The sequence below is a fragment of the Natator depressus genome, chromosome 7 (assembly GCF_965152275.1).
Source record: "Natator depressus isolate rNatDep1 chromosome 7, rNatDep2.hap1, whole genome shotgun sequence".
NCBI classification, from domain to species: Eukaryota; Metazoa; Chordata; order Testudines; family Cheloniidae; genus Natator; species Natator depressus.
The window spans coordinates 20592898-20616356 of NC_134240.1; the positions used below are offsets into that span (position 1 = coordinate 20592898).

At 43.9% G+C, this 23459-nt stretch overlaps 1 protein-coding gene across 1 annotated transcript in view; it reads right to left on the reverse strand.

Annotated features, from left to right (window-relative positions):
* Window positions 1–296: 296 nt before the first annotated feature.
* Window positions 297–23459, reverse strand: part of LOC141990442 (netrin-4-like) — a 65541-nt gene continuing 42378 nt past the window's right edge. The window contains exons 6-10 of the mRNA XM_074957622.1: window positions 17295–17508; window positions 16269–16402; window positions 14575–14643; window positions 12373–12543; window positions 297–6964 (exon numbers count right to left, since the gene is read on the reverse strand). Coding sequence (XP_074813723.1) covers window positions 6828–6964; window positions 12373–12543; window positions 14575–14643; window positions 16269–16402; window positions 17295–17508 — 725 coding nt within the window. The 3' untranslated portion in view covers window positions 297–6827. The remainder of the gene's footprint in view (window positions 6965–12372; window positions 12544–14574; window positions 14644–16268; window positions 16403–17294; window positions 17509–23459) is intronic.

Genomic DNA, 23459 nt, shown 5'->3' on the forward strand with positions numbered 1-23459 from the left:
GAATTAGCTTGCTAGGAAAATTGGTACAATTTCCTTAACTAAATTCTTTCCTCCTGTTTCTTTTACTCTGTGCAAGACTATTGAACCAAGAGTTTGATGTCTGGAATGTTTCAGGTTTATTAACTTCAACAGAACTAGTGTAATTTGGCTTGAAAATCACATAGTTTAAAACATAAAAACCCAAACTCAAGATCAATATACATTTCTATCAGTATTTTTAATCAAAGTTTAAGTACAAAACAGAAAATGTGCACAACACGTTACAAATAACACAATCACTTTTCCAGGTTTGAGGAACCCTGGAGAGAACACCATGTGAATTAGATAAATTCAAGGAAAGCTTACATCAGGCAGCACTGAAACAATCTGAGATACACAGATGGAGAACACTACAGAGAAACCTTGCTCTGGATAGCAGTTAGAAGAATGAGCCACTCTTGCCAAAGTAATACAATATTGTATGTAGGTCTCTTTGCCTTCCTTCTGCCTCCTTCCTCCTATCTGCTTGCTGTACCAGTGTACAAGAGCAGGAGATGCAGAAGCATGATTAAATACAACATAGCAACCTTGCATATTGAGCTCAGCACTCACAAAGAACTACCTAGTGAACTATTTTGATCCTTTAAAGTTCCCTACCAAGACTAGGATAGATGTGGCCACATTTTATTTGATACGTGAGCTGCACAACTCTCACAGATACTTGCTCTGACTTGAAACTGTCCTAATGGTGCTGCTGCCTCCTCTCCACATATGCTGCTGCGTTCAGCCTGTTCCCTTCCCTGCCCCAGTGTAACTCCTTCAGTGCTTTCCATACTTTTCTTGCGGGTAAACGCTGTTATTTCATCATTAGGCAGGGCCTACCAGCTGTCTTTGCTATTTCTTGGCATGTGATAACAGCTAGCGATAGGGCAACCTGTCTACTATGGTTTGGGTTGGATTGTTCGTATGACCATTTTCAGTATTGATGCTGATGACTGGTCTGTGTTGACTTCCTGCTTATTGCTTCCTGCTCCTTGTTTCTGTTTGTTTCCTGGTTCCCGCTCCCTGAATTCAGTGTTCCATTTCCTGTTCTTCTGTGTGTGGGTAGGTGTGCACATGTGTGTATATACACACAGTTTTGGATGTGTGCAGTTACGCTGAGCCTTCTGCTACGTACCTGCCATTTGGACTGTTGCTGACTTAACTGGTTTAGGGTTATTACATGTTTTTGATTGACCACCTACCTGTGTGTCTTGTTTTGATTTCCTGGTGTTTGGGGTGCATCAGAGTGTAACACAGCTGCCCTGTCTTTGCTGCTTTTTGGCAAAGCTGATGATAGGACAATGTGGTAGAAAGTACTGGAGAGCTGTATTCAGCAACCCCTGGACAAGACCAACAGATTTCTTTTCCCATTTCAATACGTGCATCTTCTTTGGCAGATCCTCTTGTTAGTTCTGTAGGGCCTTGTTTGTTCTGGTCACAGGAAATACATAGCAATTACTTCTGGGAAGTATTGATAGTGTCACGTTGTCTCACAACAATCTTCTTCTGAGCCATCACAGTATATGAAAGTTTATTTTTTCCCCCATACCCAAGATAGTCATCCCTTTATACAGTCTTAATTCCATTGCAAATAGTGAACTCTGTTCTCACTCAAATCTGTGGAGTTCATTTGTACTTTGGACGTTTATTTTCAGGCAGGCTACATGCTTTATAGCACTGCAGAGCGTGCTGGTACTATCGTTTGGCTGGACACTATAGTTCTGCATAATTTTCAGTTTTGTTCCCTATTCTTTGACTTTCTTCTTGGGCTAGTTAACCAGAGATCTCATGAACAGCTGGGAATAATAGCAAAGTCAACTTGCTCTTAGGCTGACCATAACTGGCTTCTATTCTGTACCTTCAACCTGTAGGCTCACCAGTGTCACACGCTGGTGGGGTATCTGCTTACCCTGAATGATTGCAAAGCAGAAGCCATCAGACAGCAGTTAGCCTGACAGTCAAAATGGAATGTGTAGTATTTCTAAGTAATGGAGATTGTAGAATAGGAAGTAGACTCAGCTCTCCAGCCACCATCAAATAGGATGAAAGAGAGGAAGGGGGAAAAAAACCTATGCATATTTTTTCACGTTTGCCCTCAGTTGTTCCGCACTCCTCACACATTATTGTATGTCAGCTGATTCACTTTTGGAAACGTTTGGCTACACAATGGAGAATGTATCTGAATGCAAAAAAAAAAATTGTTAGCCTGATTGTTTTTATTACAATGGATCCCAAGGGAAGTGATAGAGATTATAAAAGTACCTTTGTTTCAAATCTCCCATCTAATATTGATAGAACACTTGGGAATGACATTAATGAATATTTTTCATGATGAGACAGATCCCTGGTTATAAGAAATGGCTGCAATAGATTCAAGAACATAGTAGCTTGACCATTAGTGACGTAAATGTGTTGGTCCCACTCTGGTTTGCAGTGGGCATTTGCATATACCACAAAGCCACCACAGTCTGGCACAAATGGATGAATATGGTCGGGAATCACCCAGTTGAAAGTTGGCGTTAAGGTACATCGCAAAGCTGTATGTATAAGCTTGTGATGGAGTATTCATTCCACACATCACCTGGGAGGGTTAAGATAGCTGGGAAGGGGCTAATTAACCCAGTAAACTGCACCTGGCAGAGAATTAGGCTGGCCAGGCAAGCCCTAATAGAAGATGAATTTCAGCTGAGCAGGTGTAGGCTGGTCTTATACAAAACCAGCAAGCTGAAAACAGAAGGGGTTGTAGGAGAAGTAGTCTATAGTCACTCCCTGGGAGGAGGAAAGCGTGTTTGGAATATAAATTGGCAAGAAACTGAAAAGGGTGAAATAGCAGAGGGAGCTCTACTGGTAACCTGCGGGGGGGGGGGGGGTAGAGCTAGGGGAGAAAAGTAGGAAGAAGAGCAGGGAAATAGCATTGAGGTCTGGGGGTAAGTGGACCATTGTTGCTGAGCAGAGTCCCTGTGCTGGAATCTGGAGTAATAGGCAGGCTTGGGTCCCATACCCCTCCACTGAGGAAAGTGGCATAGTCTTGAATTAGAGGATGGCTTGGGAAGGCAACTGGACAGTTGATCTGGAGAGACTTTGGTATTCTGGAAGGGGAAACATGTATAGTGACCTGGTCCAAGGGCCAAGTTATGGAGAGGGAGCATGCTGAGTCCCAGAGGGTGGGAGGGGCCACGGTGAGAGCAAACAATAGGGCATCAGATGTGGATGGAGCTAATCACCTGAACAGCCAGGAGGAGGCACCCTAATGGTGAGTGAACCCCATTACAAAGCTACACATAACCTCCTCCCTTACATATAAGATTAGGCACATAGAAACTCTGTAAGCGTGGAATTCATATCCCCTTGAAAGGCTAGTACAAGGTCCTCTAAGCTGTTGATTCCCCACTTCCTGCAGTAGCCCTACACGGAGTAGGCAGGCAGACTGAGTGGATGCTGCATAGTGGGCTCCTACTGATGCCAAATAAACTGGCATGGAGGAGTGTATTGGTGGCAGATCAGAGGAAGGGCTTGACTGGACTATGTGGATTCAGCAGCCTGCACGCTGAAAAGAACAAAGACACTGGTCACTATCTCAGCCCATAACCTGAAACGGTCACTGCAAGGGGTTCCCTTCTCAGGTTCCCACAAAAAGGGTAAGTTTCACCCCTGGAAATTAAAATAGCTGTGGGGGGGGGAACCTTCTAGTCCTGTGACTTACACCCTCTGCAATGCCATTTACCTCACTGGGATAGCACTTGGGTAAATGAGAACAGAATATGACCTTCAGCAGATAAGAAGCACACACAGTGGTAAATATAAATGCATTTGTTAAATGCTCTCAAACACATTCTCTCACCCTAGGCTTTACTTTATTGAAACCCTTCCTAATAGGCCCTTTGAGAATGGACTGTAAAGTCATCTAAACACATCATTATTTTTAATGGTCTTTAAAAGAAGATGACTAGCTAATCCTTGTAGTCAGTCTGTTTCTGGACACAGGAATGAAAACAATATCACTTGATTGCTACTCTAACTTAATGGGCTGACATTTTAAATAAAGCCACTTTAGTGGTGCATAGTGTTTTATTACATTAATTAAATGTCTAATCAGAGATGCCAAATTCTTGGTTACTGCTTTAGGTAGCAACAAATGGATAATAGTGACTTTTTTTTCCTCCTGCCATGACAGGAAAAAGAAAACACAGCATTTGTGCTCCTTAGGAGAAAACAAATTTTGGGGAGGGAGTGGGGTCAATGTATACGATCAGATGGGAACCTCTATCCATATCATAATGTGTCCCATGAATACTTCTAGTTAACTATGAAGTGGAGATGACAAGTTCTATGCTAGTTTCAATGTGAACAGGACATACTTCTAGGATGGGATCTGCAAAGGTGCCTAAGGAAATTAGGCTCCGATGTCCCACTTCATTTCTGTGGGAACTGAGCGGCCTGGGCTCCTTTGAAAATTGAACTAAATACAAATAAAGGAATCCCCCAAGGTACTATGTATATTTACTTAAAAGCACAGAAATCTAAAACAACTAACTACTGAAATAACTATGTGGAGCTTCCTTTCCCACAGGATAGCTTTAAAACTGGAACAAGCCTATAGTTAAGTGACATTATCCAAGGGCAGTTAGATCCACTTGTGCATGAGGCAATATACTGTATGGACCTGATTTTGAAAGGAGCTTCTATTCAGCTCCCCGTTTTGTGCCTGCAAATTTGAAGGTATCATCAATGTTATTTGCAACCAAACAGTTTGACATCTAAGTGATATTGATTGCACTTGCATTTACAAAACTGCAGGCACAAAATGGAAAGTTGCTTTTAACAGGGCCATTGTAGGAGCAATAATGGGTTTAGGAATATTTCATCAGTCCAGCTAGCTAACTGACTGAATCTCCTTTGAATTCACAGCCAAACATAGGATGATGTCATGTTGGCCTGAGACAATATATAATGCATCCATAGATTGAGGGGGCTGGGTGAAGGGAGGAGGGAAAGGTTGTTTATGTAAACACACACTGCGTCACTTCAAGGTGATGCCCATCCAGAATTTCACCTAAGCTGGAAGAATATTCCAAGAAATTTCTGCTGGTCTTCTCTTTACAAATGATCTGAAATGTGTCCTTTTGCTGTTCTGATGTGCATCAGGCCCTACATAAAAGGAGGGGTAACAAACAACGGTCATAAAAAAGTAGATCTGGCATTCCAGGATCCCTGGTCTTCAGATACTTGTCACCCAACTGCATTAGTTGAACATGCCGATAATTTATCTCTTTCTCATCAGATACTTCATAACCCAGACCCACCACTTTCTTTTCATGGCTATTGGGCTGTCCTAGATTCCTTCATGTCACAGTGACTGAGTGGCATGCAGATCAAACCCCATCTCCTCTTCCTGTAAGCATAGACAAAGATGTGCAAAAGCTGCATATATGAACAAACAAAAAAAAGGATTGATGCTTCACTTATCAAAGGAACATACTCCTTTACCCTCTCAGTTTGGTCATGAGTTTCCTGTCACTTGGGCAGAGACCGGGAGGAGATCGTTCCCTTCCCCCTCCCCATGGTACTCTGAGGAACTCACATTTCCACGGACTGGCTTCTTACTAACTGTGGAACAGACTAAAATAAATCTACTGGGGACTCCTTCTGCAGAACAGCAGGACTTTACTTAGAGTGGAGATGCTACCACCCCTGCTTCTCACGCTAAACAAACTTCAAGCACAACTGAAAGGTAACATCACTTGACTATTGCAGTACAACACACAAAGGGGGCAAGAGTAACAGCAGAGTGAAAACGGTAGCGACAATTAAATAATGAGCATGGCCTCAAGGGCATTGATCAAAATAACAAGGTAGCTGCCCTATGAGACATCAACACCTTGCTTAATCCTCAAATTGGCACAGCCTGCTGCCCCTTCACACCTCTATCTACTGTAGCTTCACAAACTCAGATCTGGGCCAGCTTCCATCACCTTCTCCTATGGGTCTGGAGCTGCAGCTTGATGCTACTGTACTGGCACAAGGCTTTTTAGCAACAGTCATTCTGAAACCTGTTGTGTGACAGTACAAATAGCAAAGAACGAGGAGACCTTTGATAGAATAGATGAGTGCGGCGTCAGGATTCCACACTGAACCAGAAGTGCTTTCACATTAGGCATTGACTTTGACAACGCCCATCTATAGAGGCCCTCACCAGATAAAGTTCCAGCATTAGTCTCTGTGCAGCAATGTGATATTTTCACTCGAGAAAGCAACGTGTCTTATATTGATCTAACTGCAGTTTGCTTGGTAAAATAAAATAACTCGGCTCTTTTCAAACAAATCAAGTGTCATTTGACATGCTGACTGTTTAATATTTTGCCACGTGCAAAGCTGAAATTTTTTTGCCCATTAATGGCCACTTAAATAAAGAAATGACACCGGAGTAATGACTGCACTATGCAAGCGGTTTATAGGTATCGATACCAGATTCATTCCTGAAGAGTGGAAACACATAAACCATAGCTTCTGCTTCTCCCCTGAGAGTGAATCTCTGGGAGCTATGAAAATGGCTTCAAGCTAAGAACTGTGATTTGTAACCTACATGTGATGTGTTGGTTAATTTCATATAAGACAGTGTGTAATTATGGAAGAAAAGTTATGTCCAAGGATTCCTGGTTTAAACACATAATGAGGGAAAGGAGGGTAAGTCCACTTTTGTCCCCTTAGCTAGGAAGGTGTTGCATGGTAATATATGAACTAGCTACACCTTTCACCACAGTGTTATTAAAATATAAAGTTTATGACTTTAACTTCTGAAGAAGAAATTATTTGCACCCAGTTCGAAGAATGTCTGCTACTTGTTTTCCCAAATATGCCTTCCAGGGTTTCACCAGACTGTTCATATTCACGAGGAGTTTGCTGGTCCTTGAGTCCTCCTGGCCTGCTATCAGGTAGTCTGTTCCTGGTTAAAAAAATAATTACTTAAATAAATAAAACAGAGGAGTACATACTTAATATCTCCACTCCCTGGGGAATCAGGATCTTGCACCTTAGCTAGCTTCAACCTTTTTTTTTAAAATGAATATTCCAGGTTGTGCGCACACAGTTTTATGTGCATACACTTTCTTTGCACTAATTCCTCTGTACACCAGCAATACATTTTAACGTGCATGTGCACATATTAGAACCTTCACACACAAACCTTATTTGTTCCAAGGGGTTTAAGACCTTTCAAAATCTTAACACCTGCACCAGCAAGCGATTGGGCTTGATTCTGATCTCCCTGTCACTGGTTTTTTGTTGTTGTGGCGTTTGGGGTTTGATTTGGTTTTTACACCAATTTAACTCCATAGGTTTCAGTGCAACTACTCCTTGTTTGCACAGGTACAAGTGACAGCAGAATCAGGTCTTGCCAGGTGTGGGCTGGTTTTGAATGTGAGAATTCTAAAGCATCCCTGTTAGATTATCATCTGCACACGCAACTGCTAGTGCACAGAAAATGTGCTAGTTCATACAAAATTGTACACCTTCAAGGAAAGGCCAGACTGAGGCACCACTGAAAATCACGATGTTTTGCATTAAACACAGAGGTGTTTTTTTGTTGTGTATTGTATCTGGTATGATATGTAAAATTCCCTTACTGTTCAGAGGCCCTTGTAACAGCTAAAGCACCTTGGGGCATGTTATGGAGGGAGCTGTGTCCCTCTGAAGTTATCTTGATTTTGTTGGTTTAATAGCACAAAACACAAGTGGAAGGTGCAAATTCCCTAGTCATTAAAACACAACAAAGAAACATCCACCAACTGAAAAGGATGGCTAGATTTTGGCTCGCAATTTACACTGTCTTATTTTCAGCAACGTGTGTGTGTTCCTATCCATACGCCTGGTGTGTACGCGTCTGTTATTGTGTATCCGTTTGTCTGCTGTGTCTTTCTCTTTTTTGTTTGTGCCTTATTGCATATGGCTGTTGTATGGTATCTGGTTGCTTGTGTATTTATGTCATGTGTATGTGATTGCTTGATTTTTAATTGAAATGAAGCTTGGACATCCATCCGCAGGGAGGGCAGGGGGGGATTGGCAGCCTTTTTATATCCAACCTGTTAATATCCAAAGTTTTATTACTTTGGGTTCAATGTGTGGAACAAAACTTCTGGATGATAGGCAAGGGGGGAGGGGGAAGGTACAGATCTTGCCTTCCCTCCCCCATCATAGCTGAAACCTGCAGCAACAGAAAGACCACATTGTCAGTCAGTGTTTTCTGGTGAGGAACAAAATAAACACAATTATTAAAGTGCCTGAGCTGAGGCAGTGTTCCGATTGGCTGGTGAGCAGTCTAAAGGGCTAGATTAATCTGTGTGCGCCACACAGATTAGCTGAAATGGCTGTTTGACATGACAACTGCCAGCTCGGTATTCTTCTCGTACAACAATGCACATTCTCCTGACACAATAAGGATCTTTAACAGCAGCTCAGGCAACTCCAGGAAATGTAACCACCACATCCCCATAGGATTAGAGGCATAACCACAGAGGTGAGACACCCAACTGTGATCAGGTCATTAGCAAGACACAGATACTGCTAATGATTTATTACTCAAGCAGACAAACCCCACTATTATACTATAAAGTTTATTAAAAACACAGGGCCGAATCCCCTGATAACCCCAAGTATGTGTAGTGGTGAAAGGGGATTCTGAGGGATTATACATTCCCTATGTTCCCTACTCAGCAGCCCTGCAATTTCAGTAGAGGCTGCTGTTGCAATCCCGCTCCCTAAGAAGGACTGAGGCTGATAGTGATGGGAGTCACTGGCCTTGGCTCACTCCTCCCTTCCCCCAAATCCTGCTGTGCAACCCCTTGCACAGTGAAAGCACACCAATTTCACTGCAGACAGAGCACTCCACAGCCCTGGAAGGGGAGAGAGAGGGCAGTATTTACCCCCAAATTATACTTCTTCGGCCTTTAAAAATCCTGAGGTTTCCTACGCTTTTTTTTAAGAAATGCTCATTCATGTGCAAAGCAGAGGGCAGCTCAATAGTTTATTCTGCTGGGAGTTACTAATATGGAAAGCAGAAGGTCTTTCTTTAGTATCCATACAGCAAATCTATTGGTAGCTCCATAAGTAAAGTTTTATGATTAAACTCTAAAGGCTGTGAGATTAAATATGGACTTCCTGTCATCAGCCAGGGAAGAACATACAACACAATGCTGCAGAGACGGTTGGGCAGGAAGCCAGATCACCCTGCACAGCAGAAAGCCCTGCTGACGACAGTGGCAGTTTGGACTGGCATTGGTGGCTGCTGCTTACGCTTTACCCCTCCCACCGCCACCCCGCTCCCTCCTTGCTGGAAGTAAAATGATGGGAATGAAAAGCTAATATGCATGCAGAAGTAAGGGAAAAGGGGTGTGTAAAAATCATGAGCCGAATAAAAGCAGGGAATCTCAACATGAGTGAGCATGTACAGTGAAATTCTCAGTGGGTAGAAATCGGCATAGAAACCTGAAGTCAATAGAATTATGCTCATTTACACCACTTGTGAATCTAGTGCATAATTTTGTGATGAGAATCTAGTTTACAAACTTATTGTGAAGAACTGGCTAGTGTGCAGGTACACCACTGCAGGTACACTGGCTAGCATCAGAACTGTACAATAGTGTTTCATGGGCCCCATACTCCTAACAGCTAAAGAGAAACAAGGGGGCTGGACTCCTTATGCCCTCTCCCCTCCTTGAGCTTCTGTGAAGGGTCAAACACAGTCTAACCCTATATTAAACACATACTTCACCAACCCTGACCTACAGCTCCCACTGCTGGGCAGGGAGCCCGGCAGCTGTTTAACGGTCCACAGCTATACCATAAAAGAGTTTAGGACAGGAAGTGTAAGAGAATACCTTAACCATTTGCACCACAGTCAGTAAAATGTATTTGACCAAGTCTGAGTTACATTGCTGAAGTACAGCTCTCAGAGACCATATAGTGCATCCCTGCAAATTCAAACCCAATTCCTCACCTGGTGGTACAGATAATGCAAGACCCAAATCATTTTTGAGAGGGCACAAATCATTTTGGACTGATTGGAAGAATTCACACTGGATTTGATTGGACTCAGCCAATCCCAGAACAATTGGCTCTTTTGTATGTGGCTGATTTCAGATGAGAATTTGCCTTAGAGCTCAGGGTAAGCCTTGGATTTCAGACCAAATACAAGGAATTCTTTCACTCAGCATGAAAGTGTGTTTAATCTGTTCAGAGGAAAAAATGTAGGGTAACTTATCTGACAAGTTTTTGTTTTAGAATGTGGATAAGTCCCCACTCTCCATGGTGTAAGGCACAGTAGTGAAACATGATCCTTGGAGACACTGTTTAGCTCATCCAAAAGAAAACCAAGTTACCTGTCTCATTCAGGGCCTGATTCTAAGCGGTGCTGAGCGCCTGCAGCCTTTGCTGAAGTGAATGGGAGCTGTGGGTGCTCATCACCTCTCGGGATCAAGCCCTTTGCTGCCTACTTGGATGAAAAAAAGAAAGCAGGGTCCAAAAGACATTTTCAGACTCCAATTAGCACAGTTAAAGGCACTTACGTGGGCTCTCTAGCTCATCTCCCCATAATTATCCACATGGGATTTCAGCTGGGGCAATACAAATATTTCTGTCTCCAGTCCACTAAATTGCTTGATGGGAAAGAAGGCAGTAGCGAGGGCTCTGCTGAAAAATCCATCCATTCAGCTACTAATAATATTGCTTAGCACCTCTCTGGCATAGGCACTGACTCTGGGGGTGCTCAGGTGCTCGGGAAGAGGCAGTGAGGGCCGGGTCTTGGGGGAAGGGGCAGAGTGGGGGCAGGGCCTCTGGGCAGAGTAGGGGTAGCGCACCCACTGGGAAAAATAAAAATCAGCGCCGATGTGCTTTTCAATTTCTAGGGGCATTGGAAAGATTAAGCTGTGCAGTGCTGCTCCTGTGCCTCCAAGACATCATTTGGTTCCTATTTCCCCCTTGTCCTGCAGGGAAGTAATATGTACCAGCCCTTTTGCTGGCACAGGTTACTTCCCCTTCTGTGCCATCTTGGGTGTGGTATTCAGAGGTATGGGGTGGCTCTACTCCCTCCCTGCCTACCTGAGGGGGAGGGGGAATAGATGCTCGTTCTGGTGTTGTCACTAGTTCATACAAGCCCCTCCCCTGTGCAGGTGCACAGCAAGGCTCCCAGTTGTGCCCTAACTAATTAATCCTCCAAGTCCCCTGTGAAGTAGATAAGTTCTGATAAACATTAGCTCCACTTGACACATGAAGCAATTGTGGCAGAGGGTTTCTCGTGCCCACAGAGGGAGTCATTGTGAGATGGGATTCAAGGAATTCCTGGACCAAAAGTCTGTGTGTAAACCACTAGACAATGCCTCCCTCTCTAACTCTCTTTTTCTTTCAAACCTGTATATTCAGAAGCGTAAATCTAATGTAGTAATGAACTGAAATGTGAGATCTGGATTTATTTACATTCTAGGATTGCATTATGGTTAACACTGAGATTGCATTTCCTTTTCTCTATGCATACTGTATATGATGCAAGGCATGTATGCAACGGCAATTTTGCCCTAGATTCTATGGCACTCTTGTGGGAATTCTGCGGTGGCTACAGATAAATGTTTAAAAGGGATGTTTTTACTGAATTAAATCTAAAGATGAATAATCCAATCAGCACTGAAGTCCCTGTCTCATTTATTGTGGCATTAAATTCATTTATTGTATGTTAGCCCCATATTTTGAGTTTCCCACATGCTGCAAATTGTGAGCTTTAAGTTTCAAAGTAACAATACATTAAGATGCCTGGGGCAGTTCACACCTCACAGCTATTGTTTCAGGCTGTCTTCAAACTCAGAAAGGCATCACTGAACCAGTTTGAACCTGCTAGAGCTGCTGGCAGGACTAACTGCCCCCCAACCCTGCACTCCCCAGCTCTGGGAAACAGATTATGCCTGGTCACTGTGCAGATGCTTGGGCAGTGAAGGGAGAATGGGTCTCTGTGCCCACTCCCCTGTAGCAAACCCACCACAGGGAGGCATAGTTCAGCCCTAACTATTTGAATAAAGGATTTCTCAGTTATGTTTCTCTCTTTAATACTCCAATAAGAGTACCAGGTTTACCCTGCTAATCTGTTCATTCGCTTTATGTTAACCGGACCAGCTTTACCTCAATGGATTATTCCAGCAGTATGGTCAATTAGTGTAGTTCTCACATAGGTGCCATACCAATACAATTTCATTAGCTTCAATAGCTGATTTACACTAGTGAAAGTGAAATAAGAATTGGGAACTTTAATACCTTAACAACTGACATAGTCTTTTCCCCACAGAATCCATGCCATAAGCATTTAATACTTACCAGGATTGAGAATGGGACATGTACATCCCCTGTTGGTCCAGGACTCCGGATAGATACTTCTGTTACTCCGGGCAATTTTCACTTTGCCTGATTTCAGGACCTTCTTTACCTTCACTACAACTTCCGCATGGGTTCCTTTGTCATGAGCCGATAGGATTCTTGCCTTTATCACTGCCAGAAAATACACACATGGGCACAAACCAATAATTTATTTCAAAGTAAGCAGTGGTATTTTCCTTAGATGGCTAGAGGGTAGAATGTTAGGGACTGTTGGATGAGGCACAAACAATCATGTCAGGGTACTGGCTCTTGGTCAGGGGCACATGAGCATTCTGGTTCAATCACTGCACCCATTTAAATGAATCTGGGGAAGGAATGCTGGATTTTTTCAATTTAGACAGTTAACTAATCCCTTCCCAATTTTATCAGCTCATCTCCAATGGGTTTCTGCCAACAGCTCAAAAGTCATAGGAAACCTCTAGGGTATGTATAGTGTGATGGGGTGTCCACCCCACACAGGAGTGGAAGGGGTTAGTGGAGGCTTCATGGTCCTAGCATGCCCTGCCCCAGAGTGGAGCAATGGAGGTGAGTCCTCCAAGCAGCCTAGAGTGGCTGCTTGGGGTGCAGCCAATCAGAGAAAAGCTTCAGGGAACAACCAATCCAGGCCCAACAAGGCCATATAAGAGGATCTGCAAGGTAGACTAGGTTAATGGCTGCTGGGAGCTCAAGGAGTGAGGACTGTGTCCCTAGCAGGCTGAGGGAACTGTAGCACCTTGGACAGAGCAGCTGCTGGCAGGGACCGGGGGAGCAAGAGGGAGCTCCTGGCTGGCTGCTGGGACTGAATGCCCTGAGGTGAGGGCGAAGAAAGTGTTGGGGCTGTGAGGAAGTGGCCTAGGGAAATGTAGCAGCATTGGGAGAAGTTAAAGAGTCACAGCAGGAGGTTGCTATCTTCAGGGTCCCTGGGTCAGAACCAGGAGTAGTGGGAGGGCCTGGGTTTCCCCCCATCAGCCACTGGGGAAGTGGCCTAAATATTGAACTTTGATACATCCCAGAAGGGGGAAACACTGATGGTGACCCAGTCGAAGGGCTGAGTCATGAAGAGGACTCTCTGGTTCCTGGAGTGATGCAGATCTGCAGGCAGAGACGATGACAGGAGAGGTACCTCCAGAAGAGGGCGCACCAACTGGCAGAGCTAATCCCCAGGGTGGCCAGCAGAAGGCGCCACTATGGTGAGTGGAACCCGTGATAATAGGAATGCCATAAAAAACAAAGAAAGTCCAGCAGCTACAGTATGATCTTAAGCAAACTGACTCAGAGCCTGGGCAGATTTTTGTTTGGACATTGGAAGGCTTGCAATAGATTTACATAGCTACAATCCTGAGCCTTTAAAATTCCTCCTGCCCGCTGTACAATAATTCAGTGTTAAGCAATGGAATTCACCCTGTAGGGCAGGAAATTTCCTACTGGAGTGCAGGAATGCCACATGACTAGAATTCTAAAATGATAATGATAAGCTGGAAAAAGCTACTTTGATTTGTGACCTAACAGGGTTGCCACTCCTCCTGATTTTGCAAGATCATCCAACTTTCAACAGGCTAATCCCACAAATAGGCTTTGTTTGATCACGATGTGATTATGTTGAGTCAAAATGTGGTGTCTTTTGGTGGCCATGACCCTTCACAGAGTGATGACAGGACATAATTGCTTATTTGCCAGGGTGATAAATACGGTGTTGAGAAACAGACACAGCAAGTTTATCCTGCAGGGCAAACTGCAAAAGGGTGGCAATCCTACTGCAAGACCTATAGAATGGGTTCTGAACCTCAGGGTGATGGGAGTAGCAGGCAGGTGTCAGGGGATCCTGACCACCCTGCCCTTCCTCTATTGCTAAATGGGAGGGAGGTGCTGTGTAGACAGAAGAGGAGCACCAGAGGAAAAAAGGAGCCCTGACATGGTCTGCTGGTCTACAGCACATACACATATAGGTGTAAGATGTGCCTGAGTTCATGAAGGCCATGTTGATTTGTTTAGCATTGAAGAAATCATCATTACAGGAAGTATGCTGTCCTCTGATCAGCTCTTCCCAGGACTGGGAGGTATCACTAGACAAAAAAGGAGGAAGGAAACCGATCTATGATTTCACAGGTACCAGCTAAGAAAACACTGGAATGATCATACCATGAAGGCACATCAGTCACTTACCATATGCGTATTTCATCTGGCAGAAATCAGTGACACTTCCGAGCTCTTTCTCTTTGCACACACACTTTTCTAGTGTAGGAACCGGAGACCACAAGGGGTTGAAGAAGTGCCAGAACATGAAAGAGAAGAGAAAAGCAAATGATGTTCATTCATATACACACACACACATCTATGTATAAAAGTTGCTCCAATTATCTGAATAAACACAGATGGTTAAAGAAGATTTCAGAGTGAGCTCAGTTATTTGCAAAGCTGGTTCTTGTTAAACAATACAAAAAGGGTTCTGAAATCTGGTCCGCATTGTGAAGTAAAAAGCGGTCTGCATCGGGTCCATTACACAGTTCATAAACCGATGCTAACAAAAGATAAATCAGAATCAGATCCAGGTGTGAATAATGTAATACAAATAATGCTCTTGTTAGATGTCATATGATAAGCAATATTAAGCTTTATCAGTACTTAGATGGAAGTCCTCTAAGGAAAATCCCTGGTGCTTCAGGACATGTTGGGGATTCAACAGGAGGCACGTTTTCCTCTGAGTCAGTCTAGAACCAGCGATGAACTAACTGGTGCTGTCTGTCATATGCTATATAAAACTGAGGTCTTGACCACTTTTAGGCATTAAAGGTTCCACTATATTCTGTTGGTCTAATTTCCCTCTTACTTTAGCTGAATACAATATACTTCTTTACTGACTGTCTTGAATTGTTGCTTAGCGTGGCCATAAGGTGTTCTTAAAAGCACCTACATTCCATCCCACAGGTGGCTGCATTTCAGCCATGGATCAAATGATCCTTCTACATATAGCATCTGTAGTTCTACAAAGCAATTGAAAGCTTCCAAAGGGCGCTATGTAAATCAATGAATAATACAAATGGGAAGCGTATTTTTCACTGAGATTTGATTTAAATTATGACTTTGTCATTTCTTGACCGCAAAGCCAAAGTTGGATAGTTCAACCTGCACTGGAAAATACAGATAACCAGCACAGTTCAGATCTCTCCTTGAACTCATCCTGGAGTGTCCTGACAAATAATCAGAGCTGGGGGCAAAGAAGTCTCAGACCCATTCATGGGATGCTCACATTTGCCTCCACATTTGAATAACTTAGGATGCCACCATCATACTTTTACATCTCCAATATGCAGGAGCAGTTTTGATAGGATATGAGAGGAAATGGTGCAGGGAATAGTTCTACAAAGATGCAAAGGATCAGACTGGACAGCTATATGTGGGCCAGCTATATTGTGGCTTTAAGTTTCTGAAGGGTGCCGTAGGGCTGCACAGCAGTGGACTCTGGGAAGCACAGGCTGATGCAGCAGCCTCGTTCTTCCCTTCCTTCACCCTCTCCTGAGCTGCTGTCCTGTGTATTGTCTTGTGTTAGACTGTAAACTCTCTGGGACAGAGAACTTATCTTAGCTATCTTTTTACTCTCTTCACTCAAGTAGTTAAAGAGGAGGGAAGACTTATATTTTATAGGCAGTCCTTTGTTTATGTTGTGATTTTTAATTTATGGGATAGACACCCAGAACACTAGATGGACACCTTCATTTTACAAATGTGAAGAAACAAATCATAAATAAAATAAATATATGCATTTGTTCAAAAGCCGTGCCTATTTCTAGCACTCTATAAGAATTTATTTATTTATTTAATAAACACTGAGCGATGGATTTTATAATGCTAAATCATACCTGGATGTCTCAATGCAGAAAATCCCTGCTCATGATCATTCCATTTCCACTCATCGCTTTCATTGGCTGGCATCTGTAGGAGGTCAGGGATTCGCCCACCCATGGGGATGTTGAAAAATGGCTCATTTTCATAACTGGAGGAGATAGACATAGAAGAAAAATCTCATGTTAGGATTTCTGATGTTTAGCAGGGAGGAAGCTACTACCACATGCCAGCAGCATTCAGGGCCAGAAAGGAACATGGCCTCAGAGGCCATGATGAGCAAACTTAATCACACATCTAGTCTTGAATGCAAATAAGAGCAAAACTGTAGCTCACTGCCCTATAGAGAGACTACAGTATCTGGGCTTATACTTCAACTTCACTGACTCACACAGTGAAACACTTCACTAATGGTCCTTGGGACTCAGTTCCTGCAGTTATCTGTCGAAAATGACGAGCACTGGTAGCATCTGTGCAGGCTTCCTCACACCATCAGTGATCTAAAAGGACTACCACTATGGATGGAAGAGTACTTCAGTCTCTGTGGGCCATTCAGGCTTGGCCTTTGCTGAGTCTGTCACCAATTAGTCACGTGTGTGTCTGTGTTTTATGTGATGAGAACATTTGCACACTAGGAATTGGAGTGAGACTCTCCAACTTGTTTCACCTAGGCCACAGAGCACAGCAAGCTCTTCAGATGCTTTCATTTACTTTTTCTAAAGCAAACAGTAGTTTCACGGACACCAGCAGGGTCATGGAGTTACCTATCATAACTAGAAAAGACCTTTGCTTCAGAACTGCCTTTAAAGAGTATTATGGATGTACTTACATGGAAGCAGTCAAATGGCATCTGAATGACCCAGTGCTGCAATCCATTCAAATTCAGGTGGATGCAGAGAACTGTCTTGTTTCCTCTATTACCTCCCCCCACTTCCTTGAATTTATGCCATCTGTGCAGGATTCCAAGTGTTAATCTGAGTTTCATATTAAAGGCCCAAAAGTGAGCCAAAGGATTATCTCCCCATAAAAGGGGCCTTGTTTACCCATTGAAACAGTTTCCAGTGTGGGGGTCGCAGTCTCTGGCACAGTCACAAGGATGACAGCCATTTTCTCCAAGGCCCCAGTATCCCATAAGGCATCTGTCACAGTTCGGGCCTGCCACGCCTGGCTTGCAGTAACAGAACCCCGTCTTTGGGTGGCACTGCCAGCTTCTGCTGAAGGTTGCATTGGCCGATCCCATAGGTTGACAGGAGCAAGCTAACAAGACATAAGAAGTGATTGAGATGATATCCCAAGGGTCAGCAGTTTAGGTGATGTTTCTGCAAGGCTGATAACCTCCATGGGTCCCACTCATTCCCAACAGCCAGTCTTCTTACATCAGCACTGAGAAGCATTGTATTCTCAGGCAGCCTTGGTTCAAAATGGAAATGTAATTTTTAAGTATTGGTGGGGTGTTATCTCATTCAGCATAACAATGGATTCAAAATAAAACCCAAACTGCTAAATGCTCACCTGAGACCAATTCATGTGCCAGCACCATTTCCTGTGGCCCAAATCCTTCCCCCTACACCAATCTCAAATAAAGAGTGTTATGCAGATATGCAGTAGCCTGTGTTACTGGTGTGGATTCACTCTGCAAGGAGGTGGGAGGGGCAGGCAAGTGAATTTGTAAAACACCTGACTGGGCTACCATGTCTGGGGCCCCAAGGTGCATACGTCGCCAGAGTGGGCTTCCCATTATGCCCATCTGTGAACTTGCCTTTTGGATGGTATGTGGCTGTAGGCTGTGGGTAGGAAGGATTTGCCCCGTGTGGGGCTATACAATAAAATAATATAAATCAGTCATAGTCTTCTGTGTACGCACAAAGACCTCTCAGGTGCCCGCTGTGCTGCACACTTGCACCATAAGGGTCAGAAGCCAGGCTGTTTAGCGCTAAGGGCACTTGATTGCAGCATGAGGGATATGCTTACAACGGTGGGCGGCCGTATAATAGTGCCCAAACATTTAGAGAGCGAGAGGGAGAATTTTCACAAGAGAGAGAGGATTTGCTAGTGTGATATGTGAGAGGATGTGCCAAGCAAGGAGATCAAAACAAGGAGGAAATAATTTAGGCTGAAGATCAGAATAAACAGGCTCCCCAGGCTAGTGTTGGAATTCCTACTGCTAGGTATATTTTAAACTAAACTGGACAAAACACTAGTAAAAGTACAACATGAAAAGCAATTCTGCACTGGCCAAGGGAGACAGACCAGACAACCGGATAGGACTTTTCCAGCTCTAGATTTGAGGAGTCCATGATTCTGCTTTAGTGAGAGCTGTAGGGCCATAGGTTCTCTTCCCAATGTGAACTTGAAGTTTGCATGCAGACATCAACGGATACATTACAAGAGGGAGGGGGAGAGAGAGAGATCTCCAAACCCATTGTGTATATTTCAGTTATGACCATTATCTGCTGAGTGCAGCGAGAGAGGGGACAGAAGAGCCAGGTGCGGCGCTCTGATTCTGGTGCCATTTCAACACCAGCCCTGGCATACATCAGAATAGTCTGGAGGCTGCTGTAAAGTAGAGCAGCTGGCTATGGCCTCCAGGGGCTACTACGCCAGCTAAGACAATTTGGAGCTCAGTGGTGTTCTGGCCATGCCCCTAACAAAGTCTCCATGCCAGGGGCTTTGGGGAGTGGGTGAGGCCAGAGCTGACTGTGCATTAGCTGGGACACCTCTCCACCAGGGGAACTCTCAACTGGGGAGATCTGGCAGACGGCCAGCCCCTTTGTGCTGTCAGGGCAGCTCTACCAGGCTGGATCACAAGAGAGGATCTGGCCCACTGACATCTGATGTTTGAATAGGTTTGGACAAATGGAGACGTGAGCTGAATCTTCACCCCAAACTCAGGTCCAGCTCATATTTTAGCTCCCTCTCATTTTTGAACATTGTGACACCTTTTGATTTCTGCTGGCACCAAAGCCTGAAGTGCCAAGATGTCACAATTTCATCCACCTGCAAGAAGGAAGAAACAAAAATCTTGGGGATAAGACCTGCCCTAACAGGGATTTCCAGTCAGATGTTGGACACCCAAGATGTTTGGCTTAGGGGCCAGCCTTTTGGATGATTATCTTTACTCCAGTGCTTTTGAAGTTTGCCTATCACTACTGCTGATCAAACAACTTTTCTTCCTGAGCTCACAGATAAGAGACCAAATGAACACACTGGTTCCACACATCCCTGTCCAAGAAGGGAGCTCTATGAAGAAGGATAATGGCAGTGATGATGGATTTACTTTCATGCGCATCATCATGTTTGTTCTTTAGAAAGGAAAAATCTCTTTTGGGAATACTAATAAGAGAAAAAGCAGTGCCCAGCAGTTTGTGTAATGGGCATTTTTCTTGTGATCTTCCATTAGATATTATATTTTCACCCTGTCCTAGCTGTGTCCTTCACGCCAATATTTTTAATAATATTATTATACCTTGCCGCAGAAGGATCCTATTCAGTTGTTTTCAAGGGAACATTAGCACAATAGCCTAAAGACAGAAAATAAGCATACTATAATGAGCAATGTATTCCACACAATGAGCTTGTTGGCTAGTGGCACGGTAGCATCAGGCTCTACTGCTGCCGTCACACAGGAGTCTTGAGCCTGAGAGCAATCTAAGGGTTGTTGTTCACCAGGATTTGAAAATCAGGTGTAACATCACAGGGCACATTTGCACCAACGTTTCAAAAGTTGCTTCTGATTTTTGGTGCTCAGCTTGAGACACTGTGGCCCAGGTTTTCAGAAGTGCTGAACACCACTCCAAAAATGGAGGTATCTAATATTAGTTGACATTTTTGAAAATGTTGTCCTTGGTCTTTGGACATGGGAAATGGGTGCTTTCCTCATTAGAGATAGGTCTGAGACAAAAAAAATCCAAACTTTGCCACAGTCTGGGTTTGCCTGAATCCTTGTTCTTGATTTCCCCTATTATGTCATTAGGATCCAGCTTTCCCAAAGTTCACTGGTATTTGGATCAGGAGTTTTAGTTTGGATCTATCTCTGTTCTTTACAGATTGTTCGGTCTCTCTCTTGTCTTTCCAAGTTTCCGTATCTGGAGCCAGATCCTCAGCTGGTGTAAATCAGTGTCACTAGCTTACTCTAGCTGAGGACAGGATGTCAGATAGGTGGAGAATGTGAATTTCACCATCCCAGCCAAAGGGAAAGTGCTCCAGTGGGCTGTGATTTATAGCAGAGGCCAAGGAGGGAGGTAGAGAAAAAACTGCATGTATTTAGTTCAGGGATATAACTAAGGAAAGTTGATGGTCCAAAAATGAAAAGCAGGCATTGCTTCCAGTTAGAAGCTTTGGCAGCTCTTGACGGGTCATAAAGCAAAACTGAACAAATAAATGCATGACACTTTCAGATGAGTTACACAAGTGGCTCACAAATGCTTCCCTCAGTCTGTGTTTATTTAGCGTATCAACTCGGGTGTGTGCATTGTCTGGCTTCTAGAGTATTATGACCAAACTCACAATTCTGAGGCTAAGGTAACTCCCAAAATATGAATCTGAATGTCACATGCTGAAGGGCAGCTGTTGATGACCAGGTTTTATCTGTCAAATAACATAACAGGTTTGATGATAAATCTCACAATTAAAGAGTCATAAGTAAGTTCTTAAGAACTGAGTTTTTTGTATTTCCCAGTGTTTGTAACTAAAATGTCTTTCTCTGCTGATTTTTGCTCTTTTCCCTTTGGCAAACCTGAGTTTTCTCTCCATCCACCTCTTTCTAATGAAACACAAACCAACATGACAATGGATGGTTTACGTCCTTTTTGTCAAAGGATGTTAGGGACAGTGGACAGACAATTCTGGCACAGAGCTGGCTAGTTTATTTGTAGGGCCCTACCAAATACACAGCCTTGAAAAACGCATCACAGACCGTGTAATCTGGTCTTTTCTATGCTTTTACCCTATGCTATACAGATTTCACAAGGGAGACCGTTTCTCAAATTGGGGATCCTGACCCAAAAGGGAGTTGCAGGGAGGTTTCTAGGTTATTTTAGGGGGGGTCACGGTATTGCCACCCTTACTTCTGCGCTTTCAGAGCTGGGTGCCCGAAGAGCAGCAGCTGTTGGCCAGGCATCCAGCTCTGAAGGTAGCACTGTGCCAGCAGCAGCGCAGAACTAAAGGGTGGCAAGGCCATGCCACGCCACCCTTACTTCTGCACCACTGCCTTCAGAGCTGGGTGGCTGGAGAGTGGCGGCTGCTGACTGAGGGCCCAGCTCTGCAGGCAGCAGCACAGAAGTAAGGGTGGCAGTACCATACCCTGCCCTCCTTACTTCTGCGCTGCTGCTGGCGGTGGTTCTGCCTTCAGAGCTGGGCTCCCGGCCAGCAGCAGCACAGAAGTAGGGGTATCGGTACAGCAATCCCCCCTCCCCACAATAACCTTGTGACCCCCCCCAACTCCTTTTTGGGTCAAAATCTCCCTGCAATTACAACACTGTGAAATCTGAGATTTAAATAGCTGAAACCATGAACTTTCTGATTTTTAAAATCCTATGACCATGAAATTGACCAAAATGGACCATGAATTTGGTAGGGCCCTGTTTATTTGGGTTCTCCCCTTTACAGCAGCAAAATATTTACACTACAAAATATTACATGGTTGTATCTTAGAGGTGGCTGTTGTTGGTCACTGAAGTATCCCACATGTCCACTTGGATTTTTATTGGCAGCTGCAGTTATAAGATTTTTGCCAGGATGCTGTTGACAGAGAGGAAACCAAGGAATGAAAGCAGTCATAAAGCAGATAAATATTTGTCTGCTCTCAGCACAGATGTCTCCAGCTGTATCTTAATTAGATACAGATGTAAACTATAATATTAGTTGCAACAATGTCGTTCCAACCAACATGAATATAGCAGGCATGTAGTACTCCAATGAATTCATACGTAAGAGACTCTCAGGGTATGTCGACACTGCTATTAAAAACCCACGGTTGGCCCATGCCAGCTGACTTGGGTTCGTGGAGCGTGGGCTATAAGGGAATGCTTAATTGCAGTGCTAGATGCTTAAGCTTGAACCCGGGCTCTAAGACTCTGCAAGGTGGGAGGGTCCCAGGGCTTGAGCTGTAGCCTGAGCTGGATTGTCTACACCACAGTTAAACAGCCCCTTAGCCTGAGCCCTGTGAGCCTGAGTCAGCTGGCACGGGCCAGCTGCAGGTTTCTGGTTGCAGTGTAGACATACCGACAGAGATAACTAACCTTTCATTTCTGTCAAAACTACGGTGCAAAACACAGTTAACAGCAGATTCAATCTTTTCCAAATTTCAAAACAAAATCTTTGGAATTTGGAATATAATCCCAACCAAATTCGAACAATTTTTAAAGCAGGTCAAATGTGGGGCCAAAACCACTCAAAAATGTCCCATAAATCAAGGAAATTGGATACACTACAGTCTGTGCGGGTGTGGTCACCATCTGTGTGGCCGACTGAGATATTGACTCTAACAAAGATGTGATTAATCCCAAATATTACAACTGGAAGGTTCACAGATCTGTCTAGAGGGGAAAGAAGGGAAGGGAAGGGACAGCTTTATTGATGGGGTGTGTGTGCATGCGCACATTTTAATTTTCAAGCTGATTGCTAGAGTAAAAAGCCCATTTCCCTGAAGACTTTGGCCTGACGGTCCTACATACTTGCTTTTTTTCCCCCCTTGGATAAGCAAAGGGTGAATACAAAAGATGGTGTCAGTTCAGAAGTATCCTTTAAGCCTCCAAATAAGCCACAGGAAAGAGCCAAGGATACAGCAGCTTTTCTGACCACTGGCTGGGAAACGATTCGGCTTCACGAGGCTTCTGACTCAAAGCTCCCATACAAGCCTATATCCAAACTGTTTAATCCTGTGTTGTCACCCGCAATAACAAGCAGGTGTGTACTGGGCTCTGTGTCTCTTTTCATGTCCTTTTCTTTCTTTCTTTTTTTTTTTTTTAATCTAAGCAGTGTCAAAACAAGGCTCTGTGCATGACCTGGCTCCCATTCATCCCCAGCTGCCAGGAACAGCAGAAGCAAAGAGGTCAGAGACAGGCGATCTCTCCAGATGAAAAGGAATGGCAGAATCATATTTACATGTTAAATCTCAGCTGGGATTTTTTTTTTTTTAAAGCAAATGTCTTTTTAGTCTTGTAAATGGAGAAGTCAGGGAAGGGGGATCTGGATAGCACCAGTGCAGC